General features: G+C 38.7%; 1 protein-coding gene across 2 annotated transcripts in view; it reads right to left on the bottom strand.

Annotated features, from left to right (window-relative positions):
• GLRA1 (glycine receptor alpha 1) overlaps positions 1-16,060 on the bottom strand; it is a 172,482-nt gene extending 156,422 nt beyond the window's left edge. The window contains exon 1 of one of the 2 annotated variants that reach the window (XM_069763534.1): positions 15,411-16,060. In XM_069763534.1, the coding sequence (XP_069619635.1) occupies positions 15,411-15,466 (56 nt within the window). In that variant the 5' untranslated portion in view covers positions 15,467-16,060. The remainder of the gene's footprint in view (positions 1-15,410) is intronic. The other variant, XM_069763533.1, reaches the window with a different exon arrangement.
• Positions 16,061-16,503: the final 443 nt, after the last annotated feature.

Below are 16,503 nucleotides of genomic sequence, written 5' to 3'. Positions count from 1 at the left end.
CCCCCTGTGCAGAAGCGGGAACTCGAGACCTAACACTATGTTCTCTAAACCCGACAGCCCATTTTAGCCAAAAATTAATATTGGCCAATCCAACATTCAACTTTTAAGGGAAAAGAATGTAAGAACAGGCTAACCTGGAAGATATTTTAGCCTGGGAGTCAATTTTGTTGATCGGAGATGCCAAACAAGAAAACTGCATCTGGTCCTAAGGAGCCTGATGTACAGGTCAAAGGAGTATTTAACGAGGACCTGTCAATTGCTATAAGTATGTAATTTTTTTTGGAATCCAGCGTTTTTCTTTTGTTCCTGCACCTCTTCATTTATGAGATATGGCCACTTTGTTCTAGTATATAAACGTAATTTTTTTCCAACTGGACGTAGTCTTCAAGAACCTAAGGGTTCCTGTGTGTGGTCTTCAAGAAACTAAGGGTTCCTGTGTGTGGTCTTCAAGAAACTAAGAGTTCGTAGGTGTCGTCTTCAAGAACCTAAGAGTTCCTGGGTGTTGTCTTCAAGAACCTAAGAGTTCCTGGGTGTCGTCTTCAAGAACCTAAGAGTTCCAGGGTGTGGTCCTCAGAGTTCCAAACCAGCCATTAGTTCCAAATAATAGATTTATGTGATAAGGGGGCTATATCTTAGGAATAGAGAGGCACAGAAACAAAAGAAAAACAGTGCCGGAATCAGGTGAATGGCGGCATTTACATTGGGTTAAAAAAAATATTTATGGAAAGTGATAGATTCTCTTTAAACATAAAAGTATAAGTCATATGCTTCTGTGTTTATGCCTTGATCTTCTCTGTCCAAATTTGATGTGTGGCCCTTTGAATGAGTCATGGGAACTGTATGGGACCTCCACAATTTGTTAGGTTACCACAACTGTGTCGTCTGAAGGTTTACACCAATGCTGGATGGAAGGTGAACCGATTAGCAGCCCCTCTATTAAGGCATTACTGAATCTCCTTTACAGCGAGATTTTATATTAGTGGGAATCCATAAAGGGAGATTATAGCAGGAGCAGATTTCATGCCGCCTGCTCTGACTGATACGGCCTTATTGTGAAATCAAATACACGGCTCTACTGAACCAGAAAGTGGTTTAATATAGGGCTGTATCCAACTCTAGTAATATCTAATTGCTCGGGATTTTGGAATGACGGTGGATTGATTTTCAAAATGTTTATGTGTCATTCATTATCTTATGAGGATTTTTTTTTTTTAATTTTTAAATGACCGTTTTTAATTTAGTCTATTTTGTATTTTCTCTGCAATTATTTAAAATAGTACTTTAATTTATTGAAATATTTTTAGGAATTTTAATACATTTTTTACAAATTTTTATTAATAAATACAAAAAAAACCCATGAATGAAATAATCTTGCTATGACATTAGATTAAAATGAATGCGGCTCATGTGCTGGCCTGGCAGTTTCATGTGACCTGTTTGTTTTTTTTTTGTAAGGGCACTATTTGGGGTATACTCTTGCAGAGTTATTTAATGTGGATTTTGGAGAGAATGCACTTCTAAATCCATAAAAAAACAGTTTAAATAGTCTTTGTATGTGTGGCACCCCAGGAGTTCGGGTACCACAGTGGTGCTGCCTTCCTCTCGGGGAGGGTAATGCCATGCCTGGAGACAAGTGGAATCCCTTTGGCAGGTAACCTCACACACAATACCTTCTGAATCCAGGCCAGAAGGGGGAGCTCTAAACCCGGTTTTAAGGGAGCTTCCCTCAATAAAGATCCTGGTATGGAGGAGGATTGGGTTCAGTAGAGAGTGGACAGGGATAGGGAAGGAGCAGAGAAGAGAATAGGGGCTTAAGGAAGCTGCGATTGGGCCTCCTCTGAGCCAGAGCGCAGAAACTGGGCACGGGGAGCCCGAGGCTGTGGGGAGCTGCAAGCCCCACAGCAGCACCGGAGGGCATAGAACTGTACGTAAATTGCCCATGCAACACCTGAGGTACAGCAGCAGATAGAGCCTGGAGTCACCGTGCCAGAGACCCCATGAGAACAGCTCAGGCTGCACGGTAGATACTGTCCCAGGACAGGAGAGAGAAAGGTACCTGTTGCCGGTACCCTGGACTGAGGCTGACTGCAACATCAGTAAACCAGGTAAAGACTGCAACCCTGTGTCCTCCGTTATTTACCGGCAACCCACCATCCTTGCCATACTCCTTTGGAGCCCTGGGTACCTCGATTCACCTGTGGGAAGCATCACCATCTTGCTGCAACAACATCACCCCAGAGGATCCCTTTAAGCAGCATCTGTCCCCTCTGACCGAGAACCACAGGTGGTGTCACGAATAAACTTTATCCCAAAATACCCTTTAAAGACCTTTCCTCTTTAATTGGGCACCCAGTCCCACGGACCGGGTCGCAGTGACCGTGACATCCACTTTAAGTGTGACCGGACCCAGTACCGAGTATCCCACAGCCCTGGCGTTCGACTCATATGTTCTTCCTTTTTATTTTTATTCATGCAGCAAGTTTTTTGCCATTTTTTTCCAACAAAATTGTAAAAACGTTGTAGAGGAACCTGCTGGCTCCCTGCACTGCAATATATGCCGTCGACGTGCCCATCATAGGCGGTGCATGGCAGTGATGTAATACTCCGTGCTGGGCAAGCCAAAGTCAGCTGCTGGCCTCTGCAAAAACAGGATGTAGAGTATCTTGGGAGCGGAGGAAGGTAAAAAGAACATTTTTTTTAAATATGTTGGAATGGAATGGAGAACATTAATACTGGAAAGAGCTCAGGATGGGAGACATAATACCAGGAGGGGTTTGGGATGGGGGGACATTATACCTGGATAGAAGCCTGGGATGAGGGACATTATTCAGAATGAGTGATACTATACCAGGAAGGGGCCTGGGATGGGGTACATTATACCAGGAAGGGGGATATTATACAAGGAAGTGGTCTGGAATGAGGGTCATTATACCAAGAAGAGTCATGGGATGAGGGACATTATACCAGGAAGGGGCCTGGGATTGGAGACATTATAACAGGAAGAGGCATGGGATGAGAGACATTATAACAGGAAGAAGCCAAGGATGAGGGACATTATGCCAGGAAGAGGCCTTGGATGAGGCACATTATACCAGGAAGAGGCCTGGGATGAGGGACTTTAAACCAGGAAGGGATTTGGGATGAGGGACATAATACCAGGAAGAGGCATGGGATGAGGGACCATATACCAGGAAGGGGCTCGGGATGGAGGACATTATTACAGGAAGGAACCAGGATGGGGGACATAATTAAATAGAGGGTGAACACATATGTCTTCATAGGATCTAGAATGCTACAAGGGCCCATAGATCTAACCAACATGCAGGTGGGGGCCCAGGTCTAAATTTTTCCACTGGCACACAGCATCTTTTACATGTATGTGCAGTCTCCAAGTTTTCCCAGGCGAAGTTGCTTGAAACACGTTCTCCTGCAGCATTGGCAATGGTCTTTTGGTGGATCTGCCACCAGTACCTCTTACTCTATTCCACTGCAGAAACCATCTGAAAAACCTATTAGACAATGCTCAAAAGAATGAACCTAAGCATCGCTATGTAAAGATTACTTGCTGTGCACATGTTCAGACTTTCGAATGTCTTTTAACCACTTCCATTCTTGTGGCATTTTCCACTTGGAAAATGCTCTGTACTTTGTAAGTCAATGGAAAAGCTCACAAGATGCTTGTAAGACAACTGGATGGTTTTTGGAGCATTTTGCAATATTTTTTGCCTAAAAAAGGCTTATTTTTACATTATTTAATGCAGTGGAAAAAAAAAACCAGAAAACTGATACGATTACCAAAAATCTAGCAGCTAGACTTTTTTTTTACCTACCTTACCTTCCCTTGGGAATGATACTACATCTGCACTCTGTATTTTTGATGGGTTACATTTGCAAGACAACATGTTGATGGTGATAGCTGACGTGGAACTCCATCAGACACAATGATGAGCTCAAAGCTGTCTCTTGGTTCCTTCAATCAAGCAGCCTGGAGAAGCCTCTGGTAGAATTCATTTTATGCCTATTGGAATTCATACTAAAGCACAATTGCTTAATTTTTAGATTTATCTTCAGCTCCAAGGAACTGCGATGGGGGCCACCTGCACCCCTTCATAATGCCAATCTGTTCCTCGGAGCTTGGGATTTTTCAGAGCAACCCTAACAACCATACTGATAAAATGCATAACTAGATTAGTTATATTGACAATATCTGGTTTGTTTGGGAAGGCTCTCCAGAGCAATTGGACATAATGATGATGGAATTAAATATTAATGATTTGAACAACAAATCTACGGTAGTTACATTTATGGTCATAAACTTAGTTTCTTGGATATTAATATACAGGTGACCCCAGAAGGATATATTACAACTGATGTGTGTCTATTGCAAACTAACAGTCACCAACTCTCTCTTGCACGCTAAATCGTCACATCCAAAATCAACTATCCACGATATCCCCATCGGTCAACATCTCAGTATTAGACGTATATGCTCTACTGAAGAGTCATTTGTTAAACAAGCAAAAGACTTCTATTCCAGATTTCAAGAATGAGGATACAGTCACCGGTCAATCCGTCGAGGATATCAGAGGGCAAAGGGTATATCAAGAAATGAACTATTGTGCAAACAATTGCTCCCTATCGGTGAGAACTCCAAACAAATCTGATTGATTACATTGATTAGAGCCATTTATTTAAAACCTTAGTTGAAATTGAGAGTCATTGGATTTATAGACTCCATACGGTGGCTCCAAGGGGTTTCAATGAGAATGTTGGGTTAGTTCCCTTCTTTAATGGTGGGTATCCTATTTTTATGGGGGTGGGATGTATCATTTTTTACTCTTGTTTTTACCTTACCAGTGTACCTTCATATGCTAATATTCTTCTTCTTATATCTTCATATAGGATTATATCTATTTGATTGTCTGTCTATGGTATCCTCAATGGTTGTATTCGTACCCTTTTGGTCCAAACGTGATCTTGGTCGGTGACCTTGACGGCGGTTCTCATCCTCGTCGAACCAATTTTGAGCCCTATACGGCGACTATGAAAATCCCATAACCCCGATGCAAGATTGTACTTACCACATTATCAGACCATGGAATCTGTCTTGACACCGATTGTGTTCTTTCCAGAGGTATCTCAGAACAGTATCTAGATGTGACTACCATCTTTATATTTCGGAATATCCTCAAGCTCCGTATGGACTTGTTATTAATATAAACACTTTTTATATATGTTTATTGGGTTTGTTTTTACTTTTAATTTTTCACTTTAAATCACGATATATTATGCAATACTCTATTATACCATGTATATATTTGATCCCACTTCATTCTGATTGTCTCACCAGTTTTGCGCATGCCTCACTGACTCATTTCTCTGACTTTTGAATGAGCGGCAGCCGTGAGCCGTATCCATGACTGCTCGGCCACAAGCTTAACCATCCTCTTCCGGTGAATGATGTCAGCGACGCATGAGCAGTTCAATCTGGGAGCGATCTTCCGCACTTCTCCTATCTGTGATGAGCCCGATACAAACCACATGACTGAACACACCTCCTGACTCCAAGCTCTGATTCGCTGACACATACTACTTCATCTGCTCCACCCCTCCCCAACACACCTCCTGACGAAGAAGCGAAACGTGCGTCGGGGCATCGGTGACTTCACATGGACTGGTGACCTACTCATGTGATTGTTACTTTCCTGTCTACTCTTGCCTATACTTGTATTTAACCTGGGAACAGTATATCCTGTTTATTTATTAAGAATAAGAGGCATTATTATTGTGTTATTATTATTATTTATTTATGCATTACTCTCATTTGAATCCCTATCAGGTCATGTCATCCTGTATTGTGCTGTTTGCAGTTCCTGCCTATGATTAGCAGTCACCTTGTCAACACTGAAGCTATAAATGATTTTTTTAATCTTTATTTTGACTTAATAAAATCTGTTTTTACTGGCAATTTATACTTTATTTTGCTTCCTGTTGTTTATCCAATACTCCATTTTTTTTTTACGTCCTATTTTGATTTATGGGTAATTTTCTGTTGATACTACTTTTTTTTACCCAGTAGAAATATTCAGTGAGCTCCAGTAGGCCTGTGCAATCTATATACCCAAGCTAATGCAAAGTGACCCATCGGCAACCTCACTTGGCCCACCAACCTGCCTTTCTGGCTTTGACCCTGACATTTACCCATCACTATTTTACCATTTTCTGCAGCAAATCGCATGGAAGAGACAAGTCCTCAATACAATTAACAATATGTCCCTTGCATTATGAACCCAGATTTTGCCCTCTCCCAGTTTCCTGCACGCCTGCCTTGACCCGTCGGCCAACTTTCTAGCCCTTTGTTTACCAGCAATGTAAGTCCCGCAGAGAACAGTCATCTCAATATCCAATGGCAATGAATAAAATATATTGTCTCCTTCTCTAATGGCCCCAAAGCTGCAAAGCCAAAATTTCCTTTCCAGAATATGGAAAACAAAAAGGCGGCCCCTGTGGAAGAAGAAAGGCAGCAAAAGTAGTCACCTTGCTTTCCTAGAAGCAGATATAACTATAAAGGTGAGCCCCATTGTGATTTTTGCTCCATTTGAAATTTTTTTTTGTTATTATGATTAGGGATCCTGATCACTTTCAGGCCATTATGATTACAGATAATTCTACAGATTAACCCTGAAATGGTCTATGCATATGGTGTACGAAAAAGTGGGGGGCAAAAATTAATTACATGAATCACTGACGTTGTCATCCCTAGAGAAGACATTTATTAGACCAGGTAATAAATGTAATACCCTACGGTGGTTCCTTGGCTATACAAACAGGCACAAACAGAATTATGCTATGAGATGAAGCTCGCAAGTCAGACATGTGCAGAATAATAAGTGACCAGAAAATGATCCCACAACACATAAAGTCACATCTATCTATCTATCTATCTATCTATCTATCTATTATCTATCTATCTATCTATCTATCTATCTATCTATCTATCTATCTATCTATTATCTGTCTATCAATTATCTGTCTATCTATTATCTATCTATCTATCTATCAATTATCTGTCTATCTATCTATCTATCTATCAATTATCTGTCTATCTATTATCTATCTATCATCTAGCTATCATCTATCTATTATCTATCTATCTCTATATCTATCTATCTATCTACTATCTATCTATTATCTATATATCTATCATCTATATATCTATCATCTATCAATTATCTATCTATCTATCTATCTATCTATCTATCTATTATCTATCTATCTATCAATTATCTGTCTATCAATTATCTGTCTATCTATTATCTATCTATCTATCTATCTATCTATCTATCTATCTATCAATTATCTGTCTATCTATCTATCTATCTATCTATCTATCAATTATCTGTCTATCTATTATCTATCTATCATCTATCTATCATCTATCTATCATCTATCTATTATCTATCTATCTCTATATCTATCTATCTATCTATCTATCTATCTATCTATCTATCTATCTATCCATTATCTATCTATCATCTATCTATTATCTGTCTATCATCTATCTATTATATATCCATCTATTATCTACTATCTATCTATCTATCTATCTATCTATTATCTATCTATCTAACAAAAAGAACAAGGTTGAGATAGGTTCCTGTTGGGACAGAAACGTCGCTTTCTGGGCTGATTAAATAGCTCTTTTTCACTACAAATGGTGTGCTGCCTCCAATTTTTCTTTTCTATCTATCTATCTATCTATCTATCTATCTATCTATCTATTATCTATATATCTATCATCTATCTATCTATTATTTATCTATTACCTATTTATCTATTATCTGTCTATCATTTATCTATCGTCTATCATCTATCTATCGTCTATCATCTGTCATCTATTTTTTATATAGTCTGAATAAAGCCATTGCTTATTTCTATGTCCCCTATCATGGATTTTATGTAGATGTGAACAGCATGTAGGAGTAATACGAGTACTCATACAATCAACTAACCCTAATCCTCTAGACTGCTGGTGGCAACTTATTGACATGTGCAATATAATATGAAGACAGCAGATACAGCTTCATTACTGGCACAAGGTGATGGGACAGGCGCAGTTGGCTCCATGAGTTTTCTTACTGAGTGATAAAAAAAATTGCAGAATTTTCTTTTACTGAAGACTTGAATTTTTTCCACAAAAATGGTGAAAAAAATGGAACAAAATTGATAGAAAAGTAAAAAACAGAAACCAAAAACCAAACAAGTAATAAAAACAAATAAAGAAACAAAAGCAAAAATGAAAACCAAACTAAAAGTCCTGCTATTTTTGGATGAAACCACATTCAAAAGGTACATTTTAATTGTTGGAATGAGGCTTTTCAATGTATGGCAAGAGGTCAACACAATACGTACACAAATGGTCCCCTGACTCCATGAAATGGTCATGTTTCACATAGTGCACACCAAAAAAAAAAAGAGCATGGACAGCATCTCTAAAAATTCATACGTTGATCTAATGCCGCTAGGCAAATATATATTACTGAATATGAGGTTCTTAGTTTAAAATTCTGATCAGACTGTATGAAGCCCACTGCCACGTCACGGCGAACTTCTCAGTGGGATCCTATCTCCTTAACAGAGCAGAGTCATGTACCGAATACCACCGCAGTGACAATGCACTGGCTGGGCAGATGGCCCGATATCTCACAGCGCCCATGCTGTAAGACTGAGTGTTACGTCGCCGCCACCGCCGCTTCCCGAGCCCTGCCATATATACCTTTCCTTGGCGTCCCGGCGCGCTCCCGCAGCTGCTGTTCCCCGCCTGGCGCTTCCTCCTCAGTGCTCGCACCCGGCTTCTGCTTCACATTGGGTGCGCACGTGCTGGGTTCAGCGTTGCATGCGCACACTTCTGAGCCTGGTCCTGGCCTCTCTTGCCTGTCCTCTCTATCTTCCTGGAGGATCCCCCAACCCGGAAGTACGGCGCTGCACTGCTCTTATTAGGCAGCCTCTTCCTCTTGGCCGTGTCTTATGCTCATTTGTGATCCACAAGAGAATCTGGCCCCACGTCTCTCCTGCGTTCCTCCCTGCCTACTTGTTCGCCGTTCACTTCCCGCTGCTGTATCCGTCTATCTAATCCTGGTCCTCTCCTTTGTTCTCTCCTAGTGTCTGCCTGCCCGTGTCCTCCGCCTTGTCCCTGTTCTTGTCTCCAGCCTGTCTGCCCGTATCCTCCATCCAGTCCCTGTTCCCGCGTCTTGCCTTCTTGCCCGTGTTCTCCGTCCAGTCAGTATTCCCACGCTTTCACTGTTTCAGTCTCTCCGTCAGTCCTTACTGATCCCTATTAGTTGCCCTTCTTGTCCATCCTTCCTTACCAGCTGCCGTGGTGATAGTCTCCCTCGGGTCTGCCCCTAACACTCCCTGTATAGGGGTGGTTCACTTGGTCAGCTCACCCGTGGGAGGTTCATTGTCATGGTCCAGTGGGTCCACCCTATAGTCTCCAAAGTTAAGTCCTCACGCTGAGTCCCCATGACTCCAGTCCGCGCCGCACCGCCAGTACAAAACCACAGCAACAATGGCCGCCACACAGCACCCACACCAAATGAAAGGAGCATTGAAACTCACCTTCCTCAAGCTCTCCATTGAGAGCAAAAATGGGCTAGAGCCCTTTCTTTGCAGTCTCCTGTTAATTTAAAATCACCTGTGCCAAATTGGAGGAGTGCTGGACTAAGAAAGGGGAAAGAACATGCTATTCACCAAAAAAAAAAAGAAAGTGGACAGCACCTCCAGAAATTCATGCATTGATCTGTGAGGCACCAGGCCATTCGCCTTGCTGGTGCATTGTCGCTGCAGCAGTGGTAAACGCACGACTCCGCTCCGTTAAGGCGATAAGGACAAATTGAGAAGTTCGCCGTGACGTGGCAGTGCGGCAGTGGACTTCATACAGTCTGATCATAATGTTAAACTAAGAAGCTCATGTTCAGTAATATATATTTTTGCCTAGCGGCATTAGATCATTGTATGAATTTTTGGAGGTGCTGTCCATGCTATTTTCTCTTTTTTGGTGTATAGCATGTTATTTCACATAGTTTTATTTCTCATCGAAGCTTTTTCCATATATTTAATTTAGCTAAAAAAGTCCAGAACAAAATTACTTCTAAGATCTGATCTTATTTTTAGCAAAAGGCATACTGTATGAAAGAAGCACAGAGCGCAGTCACATAAAAGGAGCCCATACATATATAGACACACAAAAAACACAAAAATGTAGCTTTGTTTAAGTTGGTATACATACAGCACATAAATGCATGTTCACGTTGGCCATAAAGCATACAAAATCTACAAGAAACAAAATGAGCAAAAACCCTGCTTGTAACTAAATAAGTAAAAAGCAATAGTGTATTTAAATAACGCAGGGTTCTTAGCAATACTGTTTTTGATCAAAAATACTGTAGCATAAAAGCCATCCCATTGTTGACAAGGTGACCATGATCAGGATGGTCCTACGCTGTCTAATATTAAAAACCTTACCATGTTTCAGAGTTGACCTCAGTGTGTGAATAAAGCCAGACAAAAATACCGGGTCCTGACCTGGGGACACCAGTAATTTCCAATGTAATTTCCAGCTCAGGAGAGGGAGGCCACACCCTGGCTTGCATGGAATGCAAAATTATGCTTTGCATATATTGGTTTTGTATGCTTTATGGAAAATGTGAACATGCATTTATGTACTGAATTTATACCAACTTAAACCAAGCTCAATCTTTGTGTTTTGTCTTTGTATTTTTGCATTCTGGTGATTTTGATAACATGCACAGAAGTTGACACAAATGGATTTGAATGGCTACTAAAGGTAACATCCTCACCTGTGACCTGTTTACTTTTAATCAATGTGTGTGCATAAAAGCTGAGTGAATTTCTGGAATCCAGACAGACTCTTGCATCTTTCATCCAGCCACTGAGGTTTCTGGATTGTGAATCATGGGGAAAGCAAAAGAATTGTCAACGGATCTACGGGAAAAGGTAGTTGAACTGTATAAAACAGTAAAGGGATACAAAAAGATATCCAAGGAATTGATAATGCCAGTCAGCAGCGTTCAAACTGTGATTAACAAATGGAAAATCAGGGACTCTGTAAAGACAAAACCACGGTCAGGGAGACCAACAAAAATGTTCACAACTGCCAGGAAAATTGTTCGGGATGCAAAGAAAAACCCACAAATAACATCAGCTGAAATACAGGACTCTGAAAACTAGCAGTGTGGCTGTTTCAAGATGCACAATAAGGAAGCACTTGCAGAAAAATGGGCTGCATGATCGAGTCACTCGAGTCACCAGAAGAAACCCATTACTGAGCAAATGCCACAAAGTATCTCGCCTACAATATGCAAAACAGCACACAGACAATCCTCCAATCCTCAAAGCTTCTGGAACAAGGTAATTTGGAGTGATGAGACCAAAATTGAACTTTTTGACCACAACCATAAATATTACATTTGGAGAAAGGTCAACAAGGCCTATGATAAAAGGAACACCATTCCTACTGTAAAGCACGGAGGTGGTTTGCTGATATTTTGCGGATGTGTGAGCTACAAAGGCACAGGAAACTTGGTCAAAGTTGAAGGAAAGATGAATTCAGCAAGTTATGATCAAATACTGGAGGCAAATTTGCACTCATCAGCCCTGAAGCTGCACATGGGACGTACTTGGATGTTCCAACATGACAACGATCCAAAACACAAGGCCAAGTCGACCTGTTATTGGCTGCAGCAGAACAATGTGAAGGTTCTGGAGTGGCCATCTCAGTCTCCTGACCTCAATATCATTGAGCCACTCTGGGGAGATCTCAAGTGTGCAGTTCATGCTAGACAGTCCAGGAATTTACAGGAGCTAGAGAGTGGGCAGCTTTACCATCTGAGAAAATAAAGAACCTCATCCACAACTACCACAATAGACTTCAAGCTGTCATTGATGTTAGAGAGGGCAATACACGGTACATAAGAGAGCCCATACATACATATATAGACATACATACACAGAACAGAACTTTTGGAAATAAAATTTGTAAACTTGCAAATTTCACACTGTCCTATGAACATACGCACTTTCAGTATTTTACCTCAGTATCTGTAAGCCAAAACCAGGAGCTGGAGAAAAATTCAGAAGTGGTGACGTGTTTCTATAATACTTTTCCTCTGATTGTTCCTCTCCTGTTTTTGTAAAATACTGACCAAATACTGAACGTGTGAATTTGTCCATAGACTTCCTGTCTTTTCAGGAATAGATTTCAGCAGGTACATCATTATCAGAGGCAGGATTGTTGAATCGTTACCAGTATTGAAATATTACCTTTCATACAACCTTGTAATCCTGCCTCCGATGATAATGAACTTGCTGAAAACTCACCCTGAAAAGACAGGAATTACGATTTTTTTAAAAAAATCCCCAGTGGCCCATCTGAAAATTACAAGTTTAATAATTTTTCATGTAAATTTTTTTTTTTTAGGCTAGATAACTCCTCTTCATACAGCGGAGAGCACAAGATCCGCCAATCACAATAGACGATGTCACAGCTGATCCTGCCCCCTTCCCTTTGCACACGCTCATTAGATGCTTCAATACAAAAGATAGGGCTGTGGTCTGACCACTGTGTGGCTAATGTAAATGTGAATTTCCTGTGACAACAGGAAGTTAGAGTCTAAAAAAACGCCCTAGTGGCCAGTATGAAAACTGCAAGATTTCTGAATTTTGTAATATTTTGATTTCGACACTGAAAAAAAAAATAATATTGTCAAAAAATTAAAACAAAAATGAACGTGAAAAACTGATTTAAACACTAGGTCATTTTCTGGTGAGAGCTAGAGAAAAAGTACTGGTGGCATTAATTAATATTTTCTAGCCATATACATAATTTTGGTACACGTCTTTGTGATGTTGTGTTGTGACTTTTTTTTCCCCCCTAAATTCTACTGAAAAAAAAAAACTATCAGGAGGTAAACATATGTGTCCTCTATGCAACTCATAGCCTCCATGGTTAATTTAGTGTTCCTTCACAAGTGAGAGGAGAGCGTGATACATTATTATCTGTTAATTGCATTGTCAAAATGTCCACATCTGACCCATTGGTTAAACAGAACAATAGATGTCACCAAGTGAGAGTCCACTGCTGGTCAAGGTACAGTGACTGCAAATCAATGAAATGAGAGGGGAAAAAATGTCTTCAGAGAAAAAAAAAACTTCTTTCACGGTGAATAGACCCATGTGAACTATGACCAGAAATGTTTCTCCATGTTTTATAAATCACCTATCCAAACCAGCCGTGAGGATACTTTATCATTTCATTTGACAAGTGAATGAAACAAACTAAAAAAAATAAATAAAAAAAAATAAAAAAATATATATAAACATAGTAAAAATAAAATAAAAAATTACTAAATAATAAATAAAATAAATAATCATAAAAATAATAAAAGGAATATGCATAACAAATAATAATAAAAATAATATATTAAATATACATTATTATTATTATAATAAAAATAATAATACAGTAATAATATAGTAAAAATAGCTATAAATAATAATAGTAAAAAGTGAAAAAATAATAAAAATAATAATACAGTAATAATATAGTAAAAATAGCAATAAATAATGATAGTAAAAAGTGAAAAAAATAAATACTGCTACAACTAATAATAATAATATAATAATAAAAAATAATAAAAGTAATATTGAATAATAATAATGTAATAAATATACAATAATGTACTAATAAAAATAATAAAATAAAAATAATAGTAATAATATGGTAAAAATAACAATTCATATTAATAGTACCAAATTAAAAAATAAAAACTACTACAACTGATAACAATAAACGTAATAATGAATAATGAATAATAATATTAATGTAATAAAAATAATAAAATACAATTTAGTACAAAAAGTTAAATACAAAATCATAGTAATAATATGATACAAGTAATGATAATAAATAATAATAATTAAAAAATAAATACTACAACACCTAATAAATAATAATAAATAAATAATAATAGCAACAATAAAGTAATAGTATAAAAATAGAAAAATAATAAATAATAATGAGTAATAATACAGTAAAAGAAGAAATAAAATTTTTTACAATTATAGCTAAGTGTCCCGAAATTATAGTGGAATGGTCATATATGGGATATAAACGTGAAATGAAAAAAAAAAAAAAAAAAAAAGTTAAATACATTTTATAAATGAAAAATAAAACAGATCCCCTACATTTTATAGGAAAATTTTGACATGCACGGAGGATTTTTTTTTTTTTTTTTTTGCAACGCAGTTAAAAAAATTAAAAGAGAATTTTCTTACAAAAAAATAAGCATAGATGTAAAAAAAAATAAAAAAAAAAAATTACAAAATAAAAAAAATAAATATATATACATATTAAGATTTACAAGCATACACACGTTCGTAAAATAAATGTTTAAAAATAAAGAAAAATGTTATTGTATATAATGAAAAAAAAAAGATGATCTTATACCAATATATATATATATATATATATATATATATATATAATATATATAAAATGATAATAAGTAGTCAAATAGCTTCTAATGGGCAATGACTCCTTTCTGGCAAGTGATTAATGGCCCTTTACAAATACCTCCACTGCGTCGCTGATTTCCGTGGTATAAAATAATGGCACGATTTCAGCAGTATCAACAGTACAACATGGATGTAACAAAAATAATGTTATTAAAAAAATAAAAAAAATAAAAAAAAATAAAATAATAATAATAATAAAAAATAGAGTGGATATTTTTTTTACAAAAATATTTAGCAAAATCCAATTCCCTTAACCTGTGTAATAATTCAGATTTTTTTTTTTTATTATCTCTCAAAAAAAAAAAAAAAAAAGGAAAGGAAAGGAACAATCCCCTGCCCTCATCATACAGAGATCCATGCAGCACACTATTGCATTGTTAATAAGGCTCAAGGTAACCTTGCCCATTCTTGGTCATTTATCTTTCCTTTTTTTTTTTTTCCCTTCTTCCCTTTCGTGTCACATGTGATCATATCACGATCTTTCCTCCTTGCATGTAATATTAATCTGGTAAAAAAAAAAAAAAAAAGCTTCTGCTAAACGGCCATGTATATAGAGACGAAAGCTGCAGTGCGCCCAGACGGCCGCTAGTGGCCGCCCTCCCTGGGACACAAACACTGGGCTGTTTTCAGCAGCACTGCGGTTACAGATTTTGCAGCACTAATTACATAAAGTAAAAAAAAAAAAAAAAAAAAAGCAGCCAGTTACAAATTACACACAGTCTCCCCAGATTATTCAGGCTGATTTAATCCGTGGCTGAGATTAACCCCTCTGAATCATGCCAAAAAAAAAAAAAATGAGAAAAATGGGCATTTACCTGAAGAATACGAGGGTCTCCCAGAGGTAGATGCCCAGAGCGTTGAGGCTGCACATGGTGCCGGCTGTGTGGCTCTTTCACTGAGAGGATATAGTCCTTGCAGTCCCTGTGATGGAGGAAGAGTCTGTGGCTGGAGTTCTGAAGGGACAGCTCCAGACAAGGTGGCAGCTTCAGCACCAGGGACAGCAGCCTCCTCTCATGGAAGCCTCACTCCAAGCATCTGCACCATCCTCTCCATACAAAGTGGCTAGTATCCTGCCAGCATGGGCTAGTCATGGGTCCTGGGGACCACTATGCTCCTAGATCAGGAAGGATTTCCCTTTTTTTTCAGACCTCAGTTTCCTGATATCCCATAGAGGAGCCTGCGGGGGGGGGAGATGACGGAGGGACAACCCTCAAATCTGGACCCTCAATGTCCCCTCTTCAGCATTGTCTTCTCCTCCCGTGTTGTGTGCCTCTGTGGCAGTAAGGAATCTGTCCCATAGCTTCTTAAAGGGGTTAAAATGAGAAGGGGAAAAAACACCCACCCCCTTTAAGTTTCTACCAGGACCGGGGGCATCGGCGTGTTGGATCTTTCTTCTTGCCCCATGATAAGCCTGGAGGAATCAACACTTCATAGCCTGGTCCTTACTGCAGTAATTTACTAAACTAAGAAGAAGAAAAAAAAAAAAAAAGCTGAAATGTAAAAAAAAAAAAAAAAAAAAAAAAAAAAAACCTTCTCCAGCATCAGAAATTCCTCCCATCGGGCTCTGTGATTGGTCGGTCTGATTTTTAAATGTCCCAGGCTTCCCAGGATTGGAGGGTAGGCTTGTTCATCATTGGGATGGGTTAACCCCGACTGTCCTGGAAGCTTCTGTGCCATCCTCTGTCCTGTGAAGCAGTTCCTGATAAAAAAAAAATATATATATATATTCTCAAGGAAAAAAAAAGAAGTTCTGGCAATTGGAGATGATTGTGATTTAGGACATGTCCTGCCCAGTGCCCGGCGATGGGGTCTGTGCAATCACATCTGCGGCATCCTGCTGAAACATACCGTTATGTTAGAAGTTTATCACTGGGGGAGGCGAAAGCTGCCCCCCTCGGAATTTACCAC

Source organism: Ranitomeya imitator, chromosome 4 (assembly GCF_032444005.1).
Source record: "Ranitomeya imitator isolate aRanImi1 chromosome 4, aRanImi1.pri, whole genome shotgun sequence".
Lineage (NCBI taxonomy): Eukaryota > Metazoa > Chordata > Amphibia > Anura > Dendrobatidae > Ranitomeya > Ranitomeya imitator.
This window is presented reverse-complemented; position numbering and strand designations above follow the sequence as displayed.